Source organism: Mirounga leonina, unplaced genomic scaffold (assembly GCF_011800145.1).
Source record: "Mirounga leonina isolate KUSES-001 unplaced genomic scaffold, KU_Mleo_1.0 Mir_92, whole genome shotgun sequence".
Classification (NCBI taxonomy): Eukaryota; Metazoa; Chordata; class Mammalia; order Carnivora; family Phocidae; genus Mirounga; species Mirounga leonina.
The window spans coordinates 3,165,778-3,190,038 of NW_023270852.1; the positions used below are offsets into that span (position 1 = coordinate 3,165,778).

Below are 24,261 nucleotides of genomic sequence, written 5' to 3' on the forward strand. Positions count from 1 at the left end.
CCAAGGGTCCATGAACAGTGGAATGGATAAATAAATTTTACTATGGCCATACAATGAAATTCTATAGAGCACTGAAAATTAACTACAACTATCCAAATCAACATGGATGAATCTTAGAAAACATCAGAAAAAAAGGTTATGGAAGAATTCATACAGCATGATTCTATTTACTTAAAGTTCAGACACAGGCAACACTAACAACACATTATTTACTTAGGAAACATTCATGAGGATTATAATTATGAAGATAAGCAAGGGAATGAATAGCAAAAAAAATAAATCAGGATAGATGTACTGCCTCTGGCACAGGGAGAAGAAGCAAAATAGGTTACACAGGGAACTTCAAAGAAAATGAGTGCTGAGTACATGACTTTAGTTTTACTTTCTTCTTTAAACTGTATAAAAATATACATATGTATAGTCTTTCCTGCATGGCATTTCTCATTTACAAATTTAAACATTAAATAACTGTAAAATACAATGAATGCAAGTTGTATGAAATCTAAGGAAGTAGTCAAACAACGTACTCTAACTGATAGAAGAGGGATAAAGAAGATCTTTATCTTTTAAGATCCCCGCTAGGTAGCAATAGTGAAGGGAAAGTTCTAGGTTGTAAAAGTAAAAGACAGCAGGAAATACATTCCTCTGCCCCAAGATCTAGGAAAAAGCTTCTAATAATCACTTAAATAAACGTGGATTAACTTCTATATGATAAGGTGAACAATGTCATAAACTGTCAGAAATGACTCAGAACTCAGCTCTCCTCAAGTTTTGCTTGGCTAACACAGTTGTTCAGTTTGTTTTGTTCAGATTGAATGCCCTTAGGCAAAGTAGGCAATGATCAGTTCACTTCCATTCTTCTTACCCTCTCCTCCTTCCTCAACATGTAACATAAATGTGTTATGTAGCTGGCCTCTGAAGGCACTGGAGTTTGAGACCAGCTGCATCCTGACAAGTCACCTGAAACAACCACATGAGGTACCAAGTGTGTCTTCAAGGTCATTATGAGCCAGATGATCAAGAGTCTCTCCTATCTTTCTCTCTCCCACCACTCTCCACCCTACCACCTTTTTTTTTTTCCCAAGGATATCATTTATCACGTAATTGGAGATAACTGGCAAAATTAAAGACAGCCTTGGAAAACTACGACTGCAGGGGCATATGCTCTTTATAGAAAATACAGAGGGACTAGAAGCCAAGACCTGGGCTCTAATCCCTGTATCCCAATATTTCACAGCATAACCTAGACACGATACTATCTCTCTGGAGTTGAATTACTTTCCTTTCTATAAAATGACATTTCAATTAGATAAATTTTAAATCTCTCTATAGCTATATAAATATATTTATGTTGAAATAAACTGGAAATTTTCAGCAAGTATAGTTTGTTCTTGCTTTGGATGGGGTATAGGAAAGTGGGAAAATGTGCTAGGGAAATGGGCTGACATGGTAACTGAATGGGAAAAAGGAAAGAGACTAAAATGGGCCTCCCTCTGAGGAGGACAATGAAAACAAACTATACAGTTTTACTCATGGCTGACCCTACTTACCTTTCACTCAGTATGGGAAAACACAAACTATGAAGATGTTATTATTTCATATGATATAATGAAAATACTCTATCTCATATCATCACTGCTTCACGTGATTTGTTACCTTTTTTTTTCACCTTTTACTTTTAAATATGGCCAACTTTGCCATAATGGAACTTTGTCCTCAGCTTACACACTGATGTATCACTGTACTTTCTAGATTCTTAATCTTGGGACGCCTGGGTGGCTCAGGTCATGATCCCAGGGTCCTGGGATGGAGCCCTGCGTCGGGCTCCCTGCTCCACGGGAGGTCTGCTTCTCCCTCTCCCACTCCCCCTGCTTGTGTTCCCTCTTTTGCTGTGTCTTTCTCTGTCAAATAAATAAAATCTTTAAAAAAAATAAAATAAAGATTCTTAATCTTAAATAAGATTTTCTTAAAGGAGATTTCAACCAGTGTGAATGGTAAAAACAAGAGAAAAGAAGTCTACAAGTCAATAACAATAAGCAGTCCTCAAACAGCCAGAACCAAGAATGGATGTGAATCCATGTGGTGTTCCGTAAATCCCAGATGGCTTTTTAAAAAACAAAACAAGCAAAAGGCTAAAAGCAGGCTGTAGAGGACTTCCCAAGCCAGAGTCAAGAGCATGAACTTTATCCTGTGAACAATGAAAAACCTAAGAGATTTTTAAGAGTGATTTGATTAAATCTGTGTTTTTGAAAGATAACGCAGATGACAGAGTACATATACAATATTTACAAAATAGAGCATAAAATAATTATGTAGGTTGATATTTTTCTACAAAAACATTAACATGAAATTAGAATAAAACACTCATTAAAACCATAAAATAAATATCACAAACACTAAAGTATTATTAAAGAAATTCATAGTGGGTTTTGCCTTGCAAATTCCTTAAAGGGGTAAATAGTCACTTAAACTTTAAAAAATTTTTTAAAAGCCTTCATACTACATGTGTGTATCTTTTTCAAATAAAATTAACACTTTAAGTAATATTTATGGGCTTTAAGGCCACAGAATCTTTAAATATTTACCCAACCATTTAGAAAGCACCTAGCATTTTAGGTATAGAAAAATTTCTCACACACTAACTTACATCTTTCAAAGCCTCGTACTTACCTAGTCTATCACACAACAAAGAACCTGGCTGAAAAGCTGAAAACTACACTGTAGACTACACAAGTAAAATGGCATAGATATTTAGTTTGTTAAATTCTGGCTTCTATGTAGACAACTGATTTTTTTTTCTTTTAGCTTCCTATTAATTTCAGCTGACTGCTGGCAAATGTACTACAGACTTAGCGCTTCTTTCCATTAACCCACCAGCACTAACTAGATTTAAACTTTAAATCTCTAAATGCTTTGTGAATAACAACAAAAACCCTTCGCTAAGAACTGACACACACAGCATATACACCAGATGCTACCAATCTAATTATGAAAATAAAGTATCTTACAAACATATGCCCTGATTTTTCAACATCATACCTAACATCTCAAAACTTAAAAATTATTTTAAATCTGCTCTGACACAATTAAAAATGTTTATTATTAATGAGTTTTCAATTGTTTTTCAAAGAGGTTCATAAAAACATTTAAGTACTTAAGGAAATGAAAGTATAATTATTTTGTTATCAATCCAAAAATGAATCTACATACACTTTTTAGAAGTTCTCTATTCAAAAAACAGAGTATTTGCTCATCTTTTCCAATTAAAAAAAGATAGCAGTATTAACACTCAACATTTAAGTTAAAGTTCAAGAACTACTAATTTGTGATGTTTTAATTACATTTTTATTTATAACTTACTAAAAGAAATGGATTCTAAAATTGGAAGTTATTATAGAATTAATGTACTGGGATCCCCTAACTTGACAGGATCCTGAGACTCAGAAAAATTCACTCACTGACTCTTCCAGGATTACACAGCAGAGCCAAGATTTTTACCCTTGACCCTCTGCCGATGAATTCAGGACATTTCCCCCTGTATCAAGTTCTACCCAAAATCTTTTTTGTCTTCCTTCACTTTCTGAAACAAAAAGGTGGCTTCACAATTTTCATATACAAAGTTCAGCACTAAAATTAGAAAATCTCTTATCTTTTACTTCCATAAAAGTACTGCCCTTTTTAAAAGTGAAATTGTATTTTCCTCTAATACAAGTAATAAATGAAGCAACCTAGCAATAACAACAACAGTGTACCTAGCTGAAGGCTGAAAAGGGTTGCTGCTTTGGAAAGGGCATCAGACTAGGATTAAGACGACCGGGAATTTTCGATTTACAAGACAACAGCCACAATGGACTACGCCAACAGATTACAATTAAAATACATTAAAGTGTAATACTGTTAAGTACAGGAAATTTGTCTACAAATGTGATGAGATTGCTAAAACACTTTTCCGGTGTTAAAAAAATACAATCTATTCACATATAGTCAAACCAAATGCCATTCAGGCTATGAAATGGGCGGTATTACGCTCACTGTTCTGCCGTAAATCTTCTCCCAACAGTTTTTCTCCTGACACATTTTTCTAAGCATTGTCTAGTATCACTGGCTGTAAACTAAGAAAGCAAAAGGCATAACATTTTTTGAACAATTCTTTCTAGCATGTGGCCAAATAACTACAGACCACAAAAGCGGCCTCTGAGAGCACTTTTCAAGAAGTAAAGTGTGGTCTCACTGAAACAGTGCAGATCAGTGTTAAACATAAAATCAGTGAAGTAGCTTGAAGATTATTAAGAGAGCATCAGATGTCGCAAGAACAAGAAACGTTTGTGTCAAATACACTGCATTACAGTGTAAAACACATCACCAATCAAAAAGTCTGAAAACCAATGGGATAGACTCCTACTCTCCTACTTAAAACCTCTACACACATCCTTTTAGTTGCTTAGAAAACAGCATTGAAAACTTGAAAGGTCTAGGTTCAAATCCCTGCACTGCCACTTATTGGATGTGTGAAGTTGGGTAGCCTCTTTAAGCCTCAATTTACTCAGCTCTAAATTGGGATTGTCATCTACCACACAGGGTTTTTGTGAGCATTTGGGACAATATATGTAATATTTCGCACCTAGCACATGCTCAATGAATAACAACTATATTCGCTGATTTCTTGGTGATGTAGAACAAGATTTCTCTAAACCACATAAAGAGAAACTCTTCCCTGAGGATGATTTCAATTCCTTTAAAAAACAAAAACATGTAAACCTACGGGGGAAAAAAAAAATGGAAATGCTTTTGGCATCTTTCCAAACATTACTAAGTTTAAAGGTTAAATTGTTACAACATTCTCCTAATTATGCAACAAATACACACGACCATGAGTTAGTCTGTAAAAGATTATAAAGGCCTATATTACTGAAATGGGGGAGGGGGAAGAACCCTTAATTATTTCCAACGATCTTTTCATCTACACGAAGCCTCAGTTCCGAAGCTCTTCGCTGTTCATTATATGATATCAAATTCTTCCTCTCGATTATCAAGAATGAAAGGGCACTGATTAAAATTTATATATATATACACACACGTATTCAACCTAATGCCTGTATGTTATCACTGGGGAGACACCACCATTATAACGGCAACAACTGCATCAAAAAGGTGTATACTAAAGTGGCAGTCGTCGATCTATTAAACCGCAAATAATTCACTTCATTGCTGAGAACTCATCTATCGCATGAGCAAAGTCTTTAAAAAGTGCAATATGATCAGTCTCCTCTTTCATTTCCATTCCAAGATAAAAGGTACCTCTGCGTGTTTAAAAAGCCTCCTGTAATTTAGGAATTCTTTCCAGAACAAAACTTTTTTCCCCCCCCCACCCTGGAAGTGAACATGCTTTCAAGTACGCTAATTCAGGTTGGGAACTGAAGCGATAAAACCGCGCTCACTTCCTTACCAAGCCGTGCTCTCTGGTAACATACCTGTTCTCGGGAAATGCAAGGCAACGAAGGTCTCCTGAACATCTTGCAACTGCCGGAGTAACCGGCCGAAGTTTCTCCGAACGACACGCAGCTGGACCTCCTGCGGGGTCTGATCACAGGCACTTTGTCCTCGGAGGCACTGGCCAAGCGAGGATGGTGAGGGGCTTCCCTGATCTGAAAGAAGTGATCCAAGCCCAGGGCTAGCAGGCAGCCGGCGTCCCCGACCAGGCAGGAGAGCAGCGGCCTGAGGGCAGCGGGCAGAGACCCGAGGCCGGTGAAGGAGACCCACCAGACCAAGCTGGAGAAGAGCAGCACCAGGATGCGGTGCCGGAGCCTCGCCGGGTGCGCGAGCGTCAGCAAGCCCACGCAGCTCAGCACCAAGAACAACCTGCCCGCCACCGCCGGGGGCGTGTGCGGGGCCGCGGCGGAGGCCCCCGCGTCTCCGGACCCCCAAGCCCACGCCCACGCCTGCCACCCCAAGAAGTCCCCCAGGTAACAGCAGGCGGGCAGCGCCAGCAGCCACCAGGAGCCGCCGCCGCTCCGGCCCGGCCCGGGGCCCCGCTTGCTCCGGGTCAAGAAGCAGGTGAGGAAGAAAAAGGCACAGGCGATGCTGAACAGGGGGCTGAGGCTGTGAGAGCACACGCTCAGCAGGGTCCGCAGCCGGGCGGCCCCGGCAGCCCAGCTCCCGGGCCCCGAGCCGAGCAGCAGGGCGAGGACAAAGGCGGCCAGGGCGCCCAGCGAGAGGCGCGCCCGGGCGGAGGGGGAGGCCGGTGGCGGCAGCAGCAGCTCCACGTTGCAGAAGCGGCAGAGGTGGAAGAAGAAGCCGCGCGGAGGGTCCTGCCGCAGGGGGCTCACGCAGCTCTTCACGTAGCCGTTCCTCAGACTCTCGGGGGGCGAGGCGGCCCCGTCCGGCGGCTGCGGGCACCGCATGGCTTTGGCGTCTCGCTCGTCCCTCCTCACGGCCCGGCCCGCGGCTGCCGCCCCCGCGCTCGGGGCGCCCCCCGGCTCGGCTGCGCGTCAGGGTTGCGCCCGCCGCCGCGGCCCGGGGTCCCCGCCGCGCGGGCGGAGGAGTGGCGGGGTCCGGGACATGCTGACGGAGGAGCGCGGCGGAAGGGACTGTTCTCGGGACCGCGCGGCCGCCCCTCCGTGTCCTCGGGCACTTCTCGGGACTGCAGACTCGGCGTCGCCGCCCAGCTCCCGCGGGCTGCAGCAGTTAGCTCCCGGCCCCAGCCTGGTCCGTTGGGCGCGCGAGCGGCGGCGGGCGGGCGGGCGCTCCTCCCCCGTGCCTGCCCCGGGCGGGCGCGCGCCCCGCCCGCCGCTCGCGCGCGCCCGCGTCCCGTCCCGCCGCCGCCGCCGCCGCCGCGGACGCGAGCAAGGGACCCCGCCGACGGAGCGTGCCAGGACCGGGGAGAGCGCGGCCGGGGCCGGCAGGGGAGGGCGAGGTCCTCTCCGGATGGAAGGGGACAAGCCCGCCAACCTGGGACCCCAGGCGCGCAGGTTCCCTTTGGGGGTGAGGCACAAACACGCAGCCAGGCTCCAACGGGTCACCCCTGGGGTTTGGGAGAGAGAGGGTGTTTGCGGCCCCCAAGGGGAGTGCCTAGTTGGGAAACCGAGTTGAGCGGGGAAGCTGGACCCGCCTCTAACTCACCCCGGTTCAGGGTGGGCCCTTGGACCGTCCGAACTGTGACCCGCTAAGGACCAGCCACCGCCATGGGCATGGCAAAGGATTCCGTAACCACCGTGCCTGGGTCTGCGCTCAACAGCAACGTGGAATCTTGGGCCACGCAGCAGGCCCGGGAGATTGGCTCGTAGGAAGGTGCGTGCACGTGGAGGGCTCCCCCGGAGCATCCGAGTAGATATTCCTGAGCTTGTCTTCCTCAAGAACTGTCTTCACAGGCAAGGAACTAAGGTCCCAGCCTCCACTTCACACCCTGGCCATACATACCCACTGGTTCACATCTGTGTCTCCCTGAACAAGCACAGAAAATCTGTTGTCACAAAGTTGTTCCACCTTGAAGTCTTTCTCGCTGTTAACAGCGTGTTCTAGAGAAGGGCAGATGGGAGGATTCGGCGTCCTCTCCAAGACCATTGCCCAGTTGGGATCGGTTGGCCACGAAAGGAGCCAAAGAAGATGCTATCTGAATTACTGGTGAAACTAGCAACATGGAAACACTGACCTGAAAGTGAGAAGAACTTTGCTGTACCAAAGGGACTGCTCTGGAATCTAACCAATCATAACTGCCTTAGAGAGTGAACTGTGTTTCCGTCCACCGAAACTCTCCCTTCAACCTCATGACAGGCCTGCATTTCTCAAAGAGCTAATTCCACATTTTTCCAGGGAGATGAGAAACCTTACTGTGTGGTAAATCCCACAAACAGGCCCATTTTTCACCAATTAATCTCTGCCCACAGCCATGACCTAAAACAGACCATTTTCGTATATGGCCATAGTTCACATACATAGCAGAAATCGCTGCGAAATTAGCACAGGCATTTGACCAAGATGGAAAAAAGGACCAGAATTCCGTTTCCTTTTCTGTCTCTTGAACAAAGGAAAAAATATTTAATAGAGTTTTCAAATTGATTACTCAAATGCTTTCCTTAAAAGATCAAAAGCCATGGTGATCTTTCTCTACCATGACAATGGAAGTTTTTTTAAGTATCATTTCAACACAACTCAACAAATACATTTTTAAAATGATATGCACAGCGCTCATCTCTACCAAAGATTAAAGTAGGAACCTTTGTGGATACATTTTGAGCTTTTACAGAAGGGCATGGCAAAACTAGCACATAAATTCTCATAAGAAATAATAAACTGTTGGGGCGCCTGGGTGGCTCAGTCGGTTAAGCCTCTGCCTTCAGCTCAGGTCTTGAGCACAGGGTCCTGGGATGGAGCCCTGAATTGGGGTCCCTGCTTAGCCAGGAGTCCGCTTCTTCCTCTGCCCCTCACCCCGCTCTCGTGCTCTCTCTCTCTCCTCAAATAAATAAATAAAATATTTAGAAAAAAAGATAATAAACTGATTTGAAAATTAGAACAAATTCAGATTAAAGTTGTTGTTTTAAAGCCTCAGTTAGTAATTTGAGGTGGGATAGGCATGGTAATAGTAATGGACTAGAAATCCGTTTCATAGCTTCTAATCCTGGCCCAGCCACTCATGTCCCAGCATTGAGCAAGTCACGTTAACATTTCCAGGCCTTGTTCACCTCAGTTGTAAAATTGCTGGAAGTTAATTCTGATGCGCTTTAAGGTCCCTTCCAGTCTTAAAAAGGTTGATTTCTGTATGACAAAAATATATAGGCATCCTTAGGATCCATGCTTCCGATTGCCAAGAGCAACCTTTGAATGATTTGTACCATCAAACTAAAGAAAACTCTCAGTGTTGACAAATCAAAAGAATTTGTATCAAAGAATTATTATCTGGCAAATAAAATTTAAAATACTCTTCATACTCCCCAGTTCTTTCATCTTCTTTCAGCTGTCCTCCCATGTCTTTATAAGGCTAAAAGCCCAACTTTTTCAATAACCTATGTTTGGAATGCATACCTCTAAACACCAACCCCAGCACCTGCCAGGATTCTAAAATAAAATGTAAGGACATAACTAAAGACCATCAGTTTACTTAACTAAAAATATGCACAAAAAGAATGAGCTTACTATGTTTATAGCAACTCCCTTCTCTGTTTACAATCCATGTCAAAGATTATTAGTAAGCTGCATTTCTTAGAGTTCAAATTATTTAATCATTCTTTTGCCAGATTTAAACAACAAAGAGAATTACTTAGCTCTTGTCTTTAGGTTCAGGAATGTATGACCATTATCTGTTGTGGAAAAAAGACCTAGAGTCACGGCACACCTTTGACTTTTCTCAGTACTCTACCCCTGTCTTATTTTACCTGACTTTGCCTTTGCTCACATCTTGACCCATGAATTCTCCACCAGAATCATTCTCCCAGTTTGATGATGCATGACATGGAATCCTAGTGCTTACCACCCGGCTCCCGAGTTGTTCTGGTGCAATGCAACCCTGTGTGTATTCTTCTATTCTGAATGGGGTCCGTGCTGTCAAGTTCCAAAGACCAGTTTTCCCATGTTCCTCGGTTTGTAGGATGAGAATTTTGTTCTCCATTTTAGGTACCCACACCAGTAAGTTGATAGTGCCCCCAATTAACTATGGAAGAACTAAAACCCTGTTTAGGTCTTTCCAGTCCCAGGGCCAAAAGCTCTGCCCCTAAACACTAGTTCACTAGTCTGAGGTTCACTGGTCTAGTAGCTAAGGATCCCCCTTGACAGGCCTTCTACATGCCCCTGCCTGCCCACCTGTCTAACCTTATAAGCAGCAGTTGCAATGTCCCATTACTGGGCTCAACCCAACTGTTAGAACACCTGCCTCTTCATCTGGGACCTCTGGTGCTCACCATTGCTGGCCTGGAAATTGCCTTCTCTGTAAATTACCTTGTTCTCTCCTTAACCTTCATCCTCAGAGAAGGGAAATAACAATTGAGCCTCATGGTAGGTCTCAGCTCCTCCTCCCCACCTGCCCTGTCTTCTGATAAAGTGCAACTATCTGTCCTTGTAACTTGCACTTTCAACCTTTTTTAAGAAGATAGGATTATTTTCTAAATAAAATCCAGATGTAAAGAAATCCATGTCTCAAGCAGTATTCCCAGAAATTCCCTTCTAAAATTAAATATTTGTAAATGGATGTTAGCAGCTACACCTGTTGGTGACATTACAGTTATGATCATGGAATGTAAGAAGGAAGGGATGGTAAAGAGGTTGGATGAGAAGTAGGACTCAGTCCAGTCATTATCGCTGTCCTGTGGTCAGGTGACTCCTCAGGGTCTCACTCCTCAGGATGATAATGAGCAGCCTCTAAAGATTTGCTAAGAGCAGTGGAAAAGCAGGGGATAATTGGTTACCAGTTCTTTAAGAGCTTTTTATTACTGTTCCCATTCTGCATTGTTGCCTCTCAACCAGCATTTTAAAACGTTTTTCAAGAGAAATATTATGCAAACAATCAAATGGTTATGTGGGAGGGAGCGGGGGAATGGGTGAAACAGGTGATAGGCATTAAGGAGGGCACTTGTGATAAGAACCGGGTGATGTATGGAGGTGTTGAATCACTATATTGTACACCTGAAACTAATATAACACTATGTTAACTGACTGGAATTTAAATTAAAACTTAAAAAAAAAAAAAGAAATATGATGCAAATAAAAGCAGAATGCTCTTATTGAAGTGGAGGTGCCCCCGAGGCCTGAGAACTTCAAATGGGCAGTTCCAACACCGCCTACCCTGACCTGAAGCTCCTCTCTAGAACCCCTGGGCAAAAGGAGGGTAGAAAGGATGGAGAACAAAGGAAGGAAGGAAGGAAGGAAGGAAGGAAGGAAGGAAGGAAGGAAGGGAGGGAGGGAGGGAGGAAGGAAGGAAGGAAGGAAGGAAGGATGGATGGATGGGAGGGAGGAAGGGAGGAAGACTTTAAACCTCTGAAATAGAACATAAAAAAATGGATTTGAATTGGATTTGGGGGCTTAGAACTGAGTGCTCTTTCTAAAATGCAGTTTTTCTAGAGGCGCCTGGGTGGCTTAGTCAGTTAAGCGGCTGCCTTCAGCTGGGGTCATGATCTCAGGGTCCTGGGATCAAGCCCCACATGGGGCTCCCTGCTGAGCAGGGAGCCTGCTTCTCCCTCTCCTCCCTGCTTGTGTTCTCTCTCGCTATCTCTCTCTCTCTCAAATAAATAAATAAAATCTTAAAAATAAATAAATAAAATGCAGTTTTTCTGAATTCAGTAATAAAGCAACCCTAATTTCTGAGAAATAACGATATAAAGCAGTCTGACAAATTCTAAGTACCAGTCTGAGATTCCAAATTCCTAAAACTAGAGCCATTCCTTAAGGTATATGAAAACCTTATAAGGTTTTGAAAGAATGAAAGAATTAGCATTTACAAATATACATTTGAAAGTCAAATAGACTGGCTTTTCTCTGGTAGAGAAAGGTCCCTGTGTTCAGGGTGCAGTGGTGACTCGATTGTCTATGTTAAAATACCCATTTCCTTCCAGCTAACACTCATCTCAGAATCTGAGCCTCACTTTGACTCACTCTTGTTTTTTAAAGATTTTATTTATTTGTTTATTTATTTATTTATTTATTTAAGAAAGAGAGTGGGGAGGCACCTGGGTGGCTCAGTCAGTTAAGTGATTGCCTTCGGCTCTGGTCATGATCCCAAGGTCCTGGGATCGAGCTCCATGTCCAGCTCCCTGCTTGGCAGGGAGTCTGCTTCTCCCGCTCCCTCTGCCTGGCGCTCCCCCTGATTGTGCTCTCTCGCTCTCAAATGAATAAATAAAATTTTTAAAAGAGAGAGCGAGCACGTGTGTGTGTGCGCGCATGCGCGCATGTATGGGTGTGAGTTCGAGAAGCGGTAGGGGCAGAGGGGGAGAGAGAGGGACGAGCAGACTCCATGCTGAGCACAGAGCCCAACCTGTGGCTTGCTCTCAAGACCCTGAGATGAAACCAAGAGTCGATGCTTAACCGACTGCACCACCCAGGTGCCCCTTGACTCATTCTTTAGTTCATCTTGACAAGTATTTACTGAGTGTCTACTATATGCAGAGCACTCTGCTAGATGCTATTTAGAACTTTAAAAACTATAGAGGTCTTTAGAAGCTTCCTCAAGCTGCAGCTCTATGTGGGAGATAGGGCCTATGCACATAGACTGTTAAGGAGCACAAGAGAATATATGGTAAACTCTGTCGAGAACAGTGCTTCAGACCTATTAAAGAAGAGAGGAGCGCCTGGGTGACTCAGTGGGTTAAGTGTCTGCCTTCGGCTCAGGTCATGATCCCAGGGTCCTGGAATGGAGCCCCACATCTGGCTCCCTATTCAGCAGGGGAGTCTGCTTCTCCCTCTCCCTCTGCCCCCCCCCCGCCCCCCTGCTCATGCTCTCTCTTTCAAATAAATAAAATCTTAAAAAAAAAAAAAGAAGAGGGGAACCTGGATGGCTCAGTTGGTTAAGCACCTGCCTTCCTCTCAGGTCGTGATCCCAGGGTTCTGGGATGGAGCCCCGCGTTGGGCTCCCTGCTCATCGGGAAGCCTGCTTCTCCCTCACCCTCTGCTGCTCTCCCTGCTTGTGCTCTCTCACTCTCTCTCTCTAATAAATAAATAAAATCTTTTTAAAAAATGAAATAAATTTTATTTTATTTTATTTAAGATTTTGTTTATTTGACAGAGAGAGACACAGTGAGAGAGGGAACACAAGCAGGGGGAGTGGGAGAGGAAGAAGCAGGCTTCCCGCTGAGCAGGGAGCCCAATGCGGGGCTCGATCCCAGGACCCTGGGATCATGACCTGAGCCGAAGGCAGACGCTTAACGACTGAGCCACCCAGGCGCCCCCAAAATGAAATAAATTTTTAAAAAAGAAGAAGAGAATCATTCTTTTCCAAAGTCTCCCCACTGTATGGTTGTCTCAGCTCATTTTCACGATTTGTTTCTCCTCTACCAGTTCCAATTCTCTCCCCAGAGTCTATGTGCATGGCCATCTTCCTATCTCTCTGCCCTCTCCCTGCCTTTTCTGTTTCATCTTTATATTTAATTCCTGCATTTCTTTGACTTCTTCAGTTCTCCTACATGCCACACCCCTCCCCCAACATTTAATCTCTCTCTCTCTTAATGAATGCATTCATTCATTCAGCATTTTTTTAAGTACCTGGCATTGTGCTAGGCCCTGTGCTAGCAGACAAGGACACAATGATGACAGGTATAGTTCCTGCCTTTAAGGATTCATAGTGGAAGCTAAAAAAGTACAAAGACTACTAAAGCCCAGTGTAATAGGCACTGTGATATGGAGGTAAGGAAGCTCAGTGTAGTCTGGTAGTCCAGAGGGACACCTAACCCAGACCATGGTGGGAATATTGAGTAAGGAATAATGCTCTTGGGGAGTCAGAGAAAGAGATTTCTGGGCTTGGTATTGAAAGTTGAGTAGAGGGGCGCCTGGGTGGCTCAGTTGGTTAAGCAACTGCCTTCGGCTCAGGTCATGATCCTGGAGTCCTGGGATCGAGTCCCGCATCGGGCTCCCTGCTCGGCAGGGAGTCTGCTTCTCCCTCTGACCCTCCTCCCTCTCATGCTGTCTCTCATTCTCTCTCTCTCAAATAAATAAATAAAATCTTTAAAAAAAAAAAAAAAAGAAAGTTGAGTAGAAGTTACATACATAAAGTAGGGAGAAATATAATCTGGGCAAAGGAAGCAAGCAAGTGCAAAAATCTGGAGGAATACAACCATGGGGCATTCAGGTAATTTCAAGTATCCTGTGGCTAGAGTGTAAGGTATACAGGGACAAAGAACAAAAATGAGGAGGCTAGAGAGATAGTGTGGCTCTAATATGGAACTGGAATTTATTGTTACTATTATATAAAAGTTCATATTGTCATCATATTTGTTTATTTACATGGCTACCTCTTCATTATACTCTTCAAATACAAGAATTCTGTCTTACTCAACCTTAGCTCAATCTCCACGCCATGACTAGCAGAGTACTCTGTTAATACTCAAAAAAATTTTTTGAAGTATTCTCTATATCCAATACTCAAACTCACAACCCCAAGACCAAGAGTCACATACTCCACTGACTGAGCCAGCCAGGCACCCCAATACTCAATATTTTTTAGAGTGTGTTTGTATTTCTCAAAAAAATTAATCAGATTTTTTTTTAGTTGTATGTCCTTGGATTTTTTTATTAGTCAATGAATTTAAATTGAAACTCTTAATATACAATTTAATACAAAAAAGCTTCCATACCGTTATTGAAAAACGTTTTTGTTAACATCCATTTTCACAAAATCAGTAAAAGAACTCTTTCTATCTTAGATTTACAGAAAACATTATACATATATTTATGTTTGGTTTAATTTCCAACATAAAATAAGTGTTTAAGAGAATGTGGGTGACATTTTTTTAATTCAAGTGATGGTACCTGGATGTCTTTTGCAATGAAAGAATACATTCTACTACTTTAAGAATTCTCCTTTCTCTATTTCTCGTTTTCAGAGCAGCAACTGTATCTATGACACAAATCCACTGTACTTTTTACGAAAAGCAACCGATAAAGGTATTAAATACATGACTATTAATCTGAAATTTCCTGGATTTTGTGTATTAAACCTAAACCCCGAACCTGAACAATAAACAGCAATGCAAACTCCTTCCAAGTTTTCCTGTTCCCTCCTTAGACAAGCAGTAGTCTCTTCGGCTCTGGCTCTCCCAGCAGATCTGAAGGATCACAGCCACTACCGTGGCAGCCTACCGTTGACACTGAACTTGTGGTTAATTGTGGAGTTCTGCCACAAAACCACCTCACTACCACAAGCTGGATTTTTGCCCAGGAGAGTGACAAACTGCCAGGCCAAGCAATAGACAGGAGGCAGCAAGAGCAAACTGCCTTTTACCCCAGAGAGCAGTCGTTTCTGGATTCCAAATGGAGCCAGCACTGAGACACACCAAAGAAAAACTTAGAAGTGTGCTTTCTCCACTAAACCCCCGAAAGTGTATTCTTGTTTTGCAAGAGCAGCTCAAAAAGATTCATCCACTTCATTATCTAGCATCATGGATAAATGTGAGGCTCTTCTTTTCATTAGTAAATTTTGTTTAAATAGGCATTGAGATTGGAAATAGCATTGTTATTACATTACTCCTAACTACTAAGTGAGCCGCCTACATCTGATCATTGCAAATAGGAGCAAATAATGTGTCTCTGTGTGTGTCGGTAAGCTGCACAGCAGCAGGCCGCTCTGGAAACTTTATTTCAAAGTAGGGCTGCATGCTGAGAAGGAAGGAAACTAGTCAGATCTAGTTACCACTTGGTAGCTGCATGACTTTGGAGATCACTTAATGTCTCGCATTACCCACCTCATCTACAAAATGGGGATAACAGTGTCTCTGCCACACGGTCACTGTCATGGACTAAATTAAATTAATGTGTAAAATGACTAAAAATGCCTGGATGCCCAGTAAATGTATTTTTCTTACATCCTATCCTCTTTCTTACCTTTCCCCATCCTTTCGGGGCTTTTCAAGATTCTATCAATTCTGAGTTTTGCCAAGGAGATCCCCAGATTATATCATCTGCTCAACTCATTTTCAAGGCTTTCTTTCAATGCCATTTTGCTCAGCTAAGAATTTGTCTCCCTAACTATGCAATCAAATAGATAAATTAGCAACACTCATCAGAAAGCAAGTGCTATAGCAGTTGTGATGTTCTATTCTAATTATGCACTATAAAGGCAAAAAAGTTTAATACATTAATTCTTAAAGGAATGACTGCATATTATTGTCATAATTTTGTGGTCCTTTCATCTCAGATTTCATTCTGCTGAAAAGATGTTGATTTAAGGCCCATATGTGGTAACACAGGAAACAGAAAAAAAAAAAAATCAAACTTCAACAACCAATTTCATCCATAGTAGCATTAAACTTAGTGAAGACAAGAAAACATTTATGTTTGCAAAAGTTTATTCATTCATTCAGCATGTGCCAGTCATCACCCTAGATACTGAAAATACAAATATGAATAAGATTTGGTCTTTGCCCTCAGTTTGGTAGAGGAGAAAATATGTAAACAAGTGCAGCACAATATGAAATGCTCTAATATAGCTCTTATCAAGTACAGTGGTGGGACAGAGAGGAGTTCATAGATAAAGACATGCTAGCTCAGGTATTAAAGAATAATAGGGGCCCCTAGGTAGACAAAGTTGAGCATGCCAGACACAGAGCAGTATGTCCAAAGACATGGAAGCATGCAACATTTCTGTAACCAGGTTGGTATGATTTGGGATGGTGGGAGGATAGGCATGAAGAAACGAGACCGGATGGATGGGTGGAAGTTAAATTCTGGGAAGCCCTACAAGCCATTCTGAAGAGGCTGGAATTTATTCTGTGAGTGATAATGAAGTGTTAAAGATTTTAAAGCAAGGAACAGGCATGATCAATTTTTTTTTTTTTTTGTAGACCTATTTTAATTGTGTATTACAAATCTCGAAGCTGGTACTGCATGAAGAATAGTTTGGAAGAATGTGAACTCAAAGCCAGAAAAATAATTCAGGAACCCATTATAATAGGCTAAATGAAAGATAAAGTTCTGTAAGGCAATGGCAGTAAATTTGGAAAGGAAGGATGGAATTAATAATAGCAACTACAGAACTTTCTGATCAATTCCACAGGTGGAAAAGGGGAATGCAGAGAGGGTTCCCTGGGTCTAAGCTAGGGGACTACAGTACCTTGAAGCCATTAGCCAGGATAAGAAGTACTATAGGAATAATTAGAATAAAGATTATGGGTTTCATTTTGAACAGGTTGAATCCAATTGGAGATGCTCCTTGGCAGTTGGATGTATGAGTCTGAAGCTCAAGAGAGCAGTCTGGACTAGAGACAAAGTTTGGAAGCCTGTAGTCTATGTAGAAGTGGATGCCCAGAAGTAAAATGGGACATTCCCCAGGAAAGTATATATTGTAAGAAGAGATTTTGTGTGTGAACTCTGAGGAATACCAACTTATAAGGGATAGGGAGCAAAAGAATTTCTCAAAAGGATGACTGAAAAGGAAGTGGCAAAGTTAGAAAGATAATCCTTACTAAGGTAAGGACAGGACATTTCAAGAAAGGGGACAAAAGACATAAAATGCCACATTCTAAAAGGATGAGGACATGGGGTGCCTGGGTGGCTCAGTCTGTTAAGTGGCTGCCTTCAGCTCTTGTCATGATCTCAGGGTCCTGGGATTGAGCCCCACATCGGGCTCCCTGCTCAGCGGGAAGCCTGCTTCTCCCTCTCCCACTCCCCCTACTTGTGTTCCTTCTCTAGCTGTCTCTTTCTCTGTCAAATAAATAAATAAAATCTTAAAAAAATAAAATAAAATAAATAAAAATAAAAGGATGAGGACAGGAAAAAATCCAGAGGAGGTCATTATTGACCATATGTGGAACACTCGCCATGATGGGGGCAGAAGCCAGACTGCAGTGGATTGAAGAATGAATTCATACCTATGATAACATTAGGATAAGCTTCATTCTAGAAAGTTTAGCCAGGAAAAAGCTTTACCTTTAGTTTCATCAATATTTCTTTTTTTTTTTTTAATTATTTATTTATTTATTTGACAGAGACACAGAGAGAGAGGGAACACAAGCAGGGGGAGTGGGAGAGGGAGAAGCAGGCTTCCCGCTGAGCAGGGAGCCCAATGCGGGGCTCGATCCCAGGACCCTGGGATCATGACCTGAGCCGAAGGCAGACCTTAACAACTGAGCCACCCAGGCACCCTTCATCAATATTTTTTGTTAGTTTCAGCTAAAAAGCATCATTTAAATAGCTTACTGATACAATATAAAGACCACACACATACACACACTTTTCTCCTCTATAAAAATAATAGCATTAAAAATAATAATAATAATAATAGCATTCCCCTTTTTTGTACATTTTATTTTATTATGTTATCTTAGTCATCATACATTACATCATTAGTTTTTGATGTAGTGTTCCATGATTCATTGTTTGCATATAACACCCAGTGCTCCATTCAATACATGCCCTTCTTAATACCCATCACCAGGCTAACCCATCCCCCCACCCCCCTCCGCTCTAAAACCCTCAGTTTGTTTCTCAGAGTCCATAGTCTCTCATGGTTCATCTCCCCCTCCGACTTCCCCCCCTTCATTTTTCCCTTCCTACTATCTTCTTTTTTTTTTTTTTTTTAACATATAATGTATTATTTGTTTCAGGGGTACAGGTCTATGATTCATCAGTCTCACACAATTCACAGTGCTCACGATAGCACATATCCTCCCCAATGTCTATCACCCAGCCACCCCATTCCTCCCACCCCCACCACTCCAGCAAACCTCAGTTTGTTTCCTGAGGTTAAGAATTCCTCATATCAGTGAGGTCATATGATACATGTCTTTCTCTGATTGACTTATTTCTCTTAGCATAATACCCTCTAGTTCCATCCACGTCATTGCAAATGGCAAGATTTCATGGTTGTTGTTTTTTTTTTTTTGATGGCTGCATAATATTCCAGTGTGTGTGTGTGTGTGTGTGTGTGTGTGTGTATACCACCTCTTCTTTATCCATTCATCTGTTGATGGACATCTTGGCTCTTTCCACAGTTTGGCTATTGTGGACATTGCTGCTATAAACATCGGGGTGCATGTGCCCCTTCGGATCACTACATGTGTATCTTTGGGGTAAATACCTGGGGTGGAATTGCTGGGTCATAGGGTAGCTCTATTCTCAACTTTTTGAGGAACCTCCATACTGTTTTCCAGAGTGGCTGCACCAGCTTGCATTCCCACCAACAGTGTAGGAGGATTCCCCTTTCTCTGCATCCTTGCCAACATCTGTTGTTTCCTGACTTGTTAACTTTAGCCATTCTGACTGGTATGAGGTGGTATCTCATTGAGGTTTTGATTTGGATTTCCCTGATGCTGAGAGATATTGAGCACTTTTTCATGTGTCTGTTGGCCACTTGGATGTCTTCTTTGGAAAAATGTCTGTTCATAGCATTCCCCTTAATGGTGTATCTACAGTCTTTCTTACATCTTTTTTTTTTTTTTAATTTTATTTTTAAGTAATCTCCACACTCAACATGGGCTCGAACTTACAACGCTGAGATCAAGAGTCATATGGCTCTACCGACTGAGCCAGCCAGGTGTCCCCTTCCCTATATGTATATAAACAGGTATTATAAACTAGCATTTATTTTGTATTCATAGTTGTGTCCCACAAATAAAGAAATACAAAATAAGACAGATACAGAAGCTACTAAATGTCTAACATATCTCCGAAAGTTTTTTTTAACTAAGCAGTTGTTACTTAGCTTTGATGAGTACTGCAATCTTAGTCTGATTCTTTTTTTCTTGTATCCCTTTGAAGTTGGTGAGAAGTCATTTTTTGAGAAGACTCCTTTGATAAGATCATTTAAATGCCCTTGTTCAACATTCTTTGCTTAAAATCACAATATTTTCATCAGCTCTGTAAATAGGAAACAAGCCACTGGATCTAATGAAAAACAAGAGGTGGATTTGTACATTTAGAGAATTTCTAAAAAATATCTGGCCAGATAATTCAGACAAAAGCAAGCGTATTTAACATCCTTTTCCTGCTAAATAACCAGGATTCAATGCAGTGTTCCAGTTAACCTACCATCAGTCTTCACTACAATTTTGTTTGGACCGCTCCCAGTGACAACTCTCTAGTATGGTTTGGTGCTTTGGTAATTATATTAAATGTAAGTGCAAACTGTGAAAAATAACAAGAATCCTTATATAAATTCAAGATTTTAATACTGTCTTTTGGGAATGGGATGTATAATCATATTTGAAAGGATGACTAACATCCACTCTAATATGGACAAGACTTTAAATAAACCAAAACTATGATTTGTAACCAATAAACCTCATGGGAATGGCTGATTTTTATCCCTTAGTAACTTCTCCTTTTTACAGGTGAAAAGGTTTACATCAGATTTCCTCTCATTATAACCTCTCAAATGTTGTCTGGACCAGCAACCCACTCTCTTGAAACAAATACCAGCCAACCAGGAAACCATGAGGTTTTATTGTGCTATAAAATAGACCAGACATTTCTAAGCCTTCATAGGAATGAACCTGACTAAATTATTACTAAAAATAGTTTCAAAATAAACTGTAGGCTCCAAGTTTCTCTAACAATCAAAATTCCTTCATCCTTCATCAACCTCATTCTCAAGCTCTTTACTCTTCTGGAGCTACATTGCAAACAGTCACTCTGGCCACATATTCATAAGAAATAAGGGGTGGTAGAGGCAGACAAATGTTCCCTTCTTACCTTCTAGGTTCTTTGGCTGCCCAATAATTAAATTGATATAAATTGATATAAGATGGATTAACAGGAGAAAAACAAAATTCATACATACAAAAGCCCCATAAAAATATGGCAGCCAGGTAACTGAAGTTTATATAAGATCCTCATCTAAGGAAAGTTAAAAGGGGAAGGCAGGTCCCAGGCAGACAGAGGAGATGTTTAGAAAATAAAGATTGCCCTGTTATGCAGATAAATTTATTAAGTAAAAAGGTATCCCTACTAATAGCTCTCTTCCTGGTCCAGGCCCCTTTTCCAATGTAAATTTAGGCAATTGAGGTAAAGAGTTTTTCCTGAATCTGCTGTGTTTTGATTGCCTTTAGCTCAAAATAATCCTTATGCCAAAGAGACATATTTGCGGATGGCAAAATCTACTCCCTTTTAGGAATCACGTCTATGCAATCACCGGGGTATAATAATGGAGAAGAATGTTAGTGTCATTTCCTGAATACATTTACATTTGTCAAAATTCTGTTTCTAGTTTTTCTGTACACTACCAGACCCTAAATCATGAGCTACTTCTTCTAGTATATCATGAGCATGGAGAGAGTAAATTTTGCAAAGAATTAAACCAGATCTTCTGCTTAAAAAAGTAGATCACCTTTGATTCCATTCAGCAGATATTTATTCATTTATTTTTTTTATTTTTTATTTTTTTAAGATTTTATTTATTTATTTGAGACAGAGAGAATGAGAGGGAGGAGGGTCAGAGGGAGAAGCAGGCTCCCTGCCGAGCAGGGAGCCCGATGCGGGACTCGATCCCAGGACTCCGGGATCATGACCTGAGCCGAAGGCAGTCGCTTAACCGACTGAGCCACCCAGCACCCGATATTTATTCATTAAAGCCTATTCTAGTTCCCGTCAAGGAATACATGTTGTGTGTGTATATGTATGTGTGTTGCACACTCGTATGTGCTTGCAATGGGATCAGTTGTCAGCAGCCAGCAGGGAACAAGACATACACAAATAACTATGATGCAAAATGGAATACACTGAGAGAGAGCCAGTTTGTGATGGGGATCAGGAAAGGTGCCATGAAATAGGTGGGATTTTTTTTTTTTTAAGATTTTATTTATTTATTCATGACAGACAGAGAGAGAGAGAGAGAGAGAGAGGCAGAGGGAGAAGCAGGCTCCCGAGGAGCAGGGAGCCCGATGCGGGACTCGATCCCAGGACCCTGAGATCATGACCTGAGCTGAAGGCAGACGCTTAACCATCTGAGCCACCCAGGTGCCCAATAGGTGGGATTTAAAGTTCGCCTTAAAGGTTGGGTAGGATTAGAGATGAGAGAGGAGGGCATTGCAAGGAAGAAAACAGAACATAAAATGAAGAAAGTTTTCATGGAGCCACTATTTTATCAGGACATAAAGTTGAAGAATAATGCAAATGTTTAAATTATTAAGCATCTAACTAATAAAATTTAAATAAAACAAGTTAAAACAGTACATTATGAATCATTCTCTAATCCCCTATGTTTATTCCTCACAACAATCTGAAGGTAGTAATAATATTCATTTTACATATAGGTAAATTGAGGCATGGAGAGGTGAAGTATTTTGGCAAAGATTACACATCTAGTAGTTGGTAGAGAAAGGATTCAAACCCAGGCAGTGTGACTCCAAACTTCTGTTTTCCATTGTATCGGTAATTATTAAACTGTGGTACACAAAAATCATCTAAATAACTTTCACCCAGATGGTAAAAATGCAGATTGATGAACCTCAATAATTCTGATTTAATAAACCCAAGATGGGACTGAGGTATCTGCATTTCTACGAAACACCTGAAAGGATCCTGATGGAGGAGGTCCAGAAACCACACTAGCCTGAGGTAAACCAAGGCAGTACTGAGTGAACCTAGAACAGCCCTGAACATATTTAAATGATTAGTGTACTGGACTGAACCACCAAAAAAAAAAAAAAAAAAAAATTCATTTGATCATTTGATGAAGCCTTAACTCCCAATGCAACTAACTGTATTTGGAGATAAGGCCTTTAAAGAGGTAATTAAGGTTAAGTAAGGTTGTAAGAGTAGGGCTCTGATCCATCATAAATAGTGTCCTTAAAAGAAAAGGAAGAGGGCGCGTGGGTGGCTCAGATGGTTAAGCGACTGCCTTCGGCTCAGGTCATGATCCTGGAGTCCCGGGATCGAGTCCCGCATCGGGCTCCCTGCTCGGCAGGGAGTCTGCTTCTCCCTCTGACCCTCCCCCTTCTCATGCTCTCTCTCTCTCTCAAATAAATAAATAAAATCTTTAAAAAAAAAATTAAAAAAAAAGAAAAGGAAGAGACACCTGGGGTGTGCCTGTACAGAGAAAAGGCAAGCCAAGGAGAGAGGCCTCAAGAGAAACCAACCCTGCCAGTACCTTGATCTTGGACTTCCAGATCCAGATCATGAAAGTATACGTTTTTTTTGTTTGTTGGTTTGGTTTTGGTTTTTTTTTTTTAAGTAGGCATGGAGCCCAACACGGGACTTGAACTCACAACCCTGAGATCAAGACCTGAGCTGAGACTAAGAGTCAGACACTTAACCAACTGAGCCAGCCAGGTGCCCTGAAAGTATAAGGTTTTGTTGTTTAAGCTACCCAATCTGTAGTATTTTGTTACAGTAGCCCTAGTAGACTAGTAAAATGAGCTAAATTAACTTTCTGTTTCTCTTAAGCTATGTAGATTTGTTGTGTATCAGAAATGGTGCCAAAGAAGATTCTTAATTATCATCACTATCATAAAAGCTCACTTCTCTATGGCATTTTATAATTTACAAAGCCCTTTCACACGCTCTGTTGCACTTGAACTTTGCAACAAGCTCTGAGGTCAGCAAGACTCAATAAGGCAATTGGACTTGCCTGGGGTTTCTTACAAGTTGTAGGGCTGAGTTCAGGCCTTCCAAGCCCCAAACTTAAGCTTGTTTTTGCTACACCACATGCACACACACACACACAGAGTCACACACCATGAAGTATGGTTATTATGTAAAAGGCCCATCTGGGCAAATATTTTTCTTTAGCTTTAGGAAGTCAATAGCTTCACCCCTATTTCCTAGTTAAGCAAGATATGGTTTCAGGAATTCAAGAGACGTACCCAAATATTAATAGCAAGATGAGCTCAAAATACTGTAGAGATTCCTAATGTCTAGTTCTCTTCTCAAACAATTGACTAGGCAGTAACAAAATTCTCCTGTTCATATGGACTAAGATTATGCCTATAATTCTTCAGGGTGCACACTTTTGAGTGGTTTTCTAGTAATAGGAATAGGTTTGCTCGAGATGCCAAGTGATTAAGTTTGCAGAATGCCAGACTGTACAATGGGCTACAGCTTAAGTAATAAGAGAAACTGTAATGGGAAGGGTAGTGAAAGAGCAGTTAAAGATAGAGGAAGTGATTCCTTTACTTTCATTTTCTCTCCTTTTGCTAACACTTCCTTTTTTTCAGGTAGCAAAATAATAAAGAAATCATCAACTGGTATTTGCAGACAACAATGTCAACACCATATGAGCAATTTCTAGAGACCCAGTACAGGAAGGTAGATTCTAAGTCTACATTTTCCTATTAGTTAAGGTCTCATTTCCCCAGCAACACTGTGTTAGTTTTTGTCCTCTGAGAAGCAGACACCAAGATGGAATTAGACACATGAGGGACTTATTCGGGGGGAAATGCCTGTGAAGGATGAAGAAGAGAAAGTCAGAGAAAGCAGGGAGAGCCTTCCGGTGGTGATTCCAGTCTGACACCAGTGGGAGAGAGCAGGAAGGAAAGAAGATTCGGTAGAAAGAGCTTTACACTATAGCACAGTTCTAAGTTTCAACCAGGCCAATAGCGAGCCCTTGAGCTGAAGTCACCTGTTAAAGGAGTCCCTGTCTCCCAAAAATGGGCTTCCATTAGAAGCCCTGCCATGCTGTCATTGGCTCAGGGAAGC

General features: G+C 41.8%; 1 protein-coding gene across 2 annotated transcripts in view; it reads right to left on the reverse strand.

Annotated features, from left to right (window-relative positions):
- Window positions 1-6,727, reverse strand: part of PDE3B (phosphodiesterase 3B) — a 166,633-nt gene extending 159,906 nt beyond the window's left edge. For both annotated transcript variants that reach the window (XM_034995396.1, XM_034995395.1), the window contains exon 1: window positions 5,472-6,727. In XM_034995396.1, coding sequence (XP_034851287.1) covers window positions 5,472-6,401 — 930 coding nt within the window. In that variant the 5' untranslated portion in view covers window positions 6,402-6,727. The remainder of the gene's footprint in view (window positions 1-5,471) is intronic.
- Window positions 6,728-24,261: the final 17,534 nt, after the last annotated feature.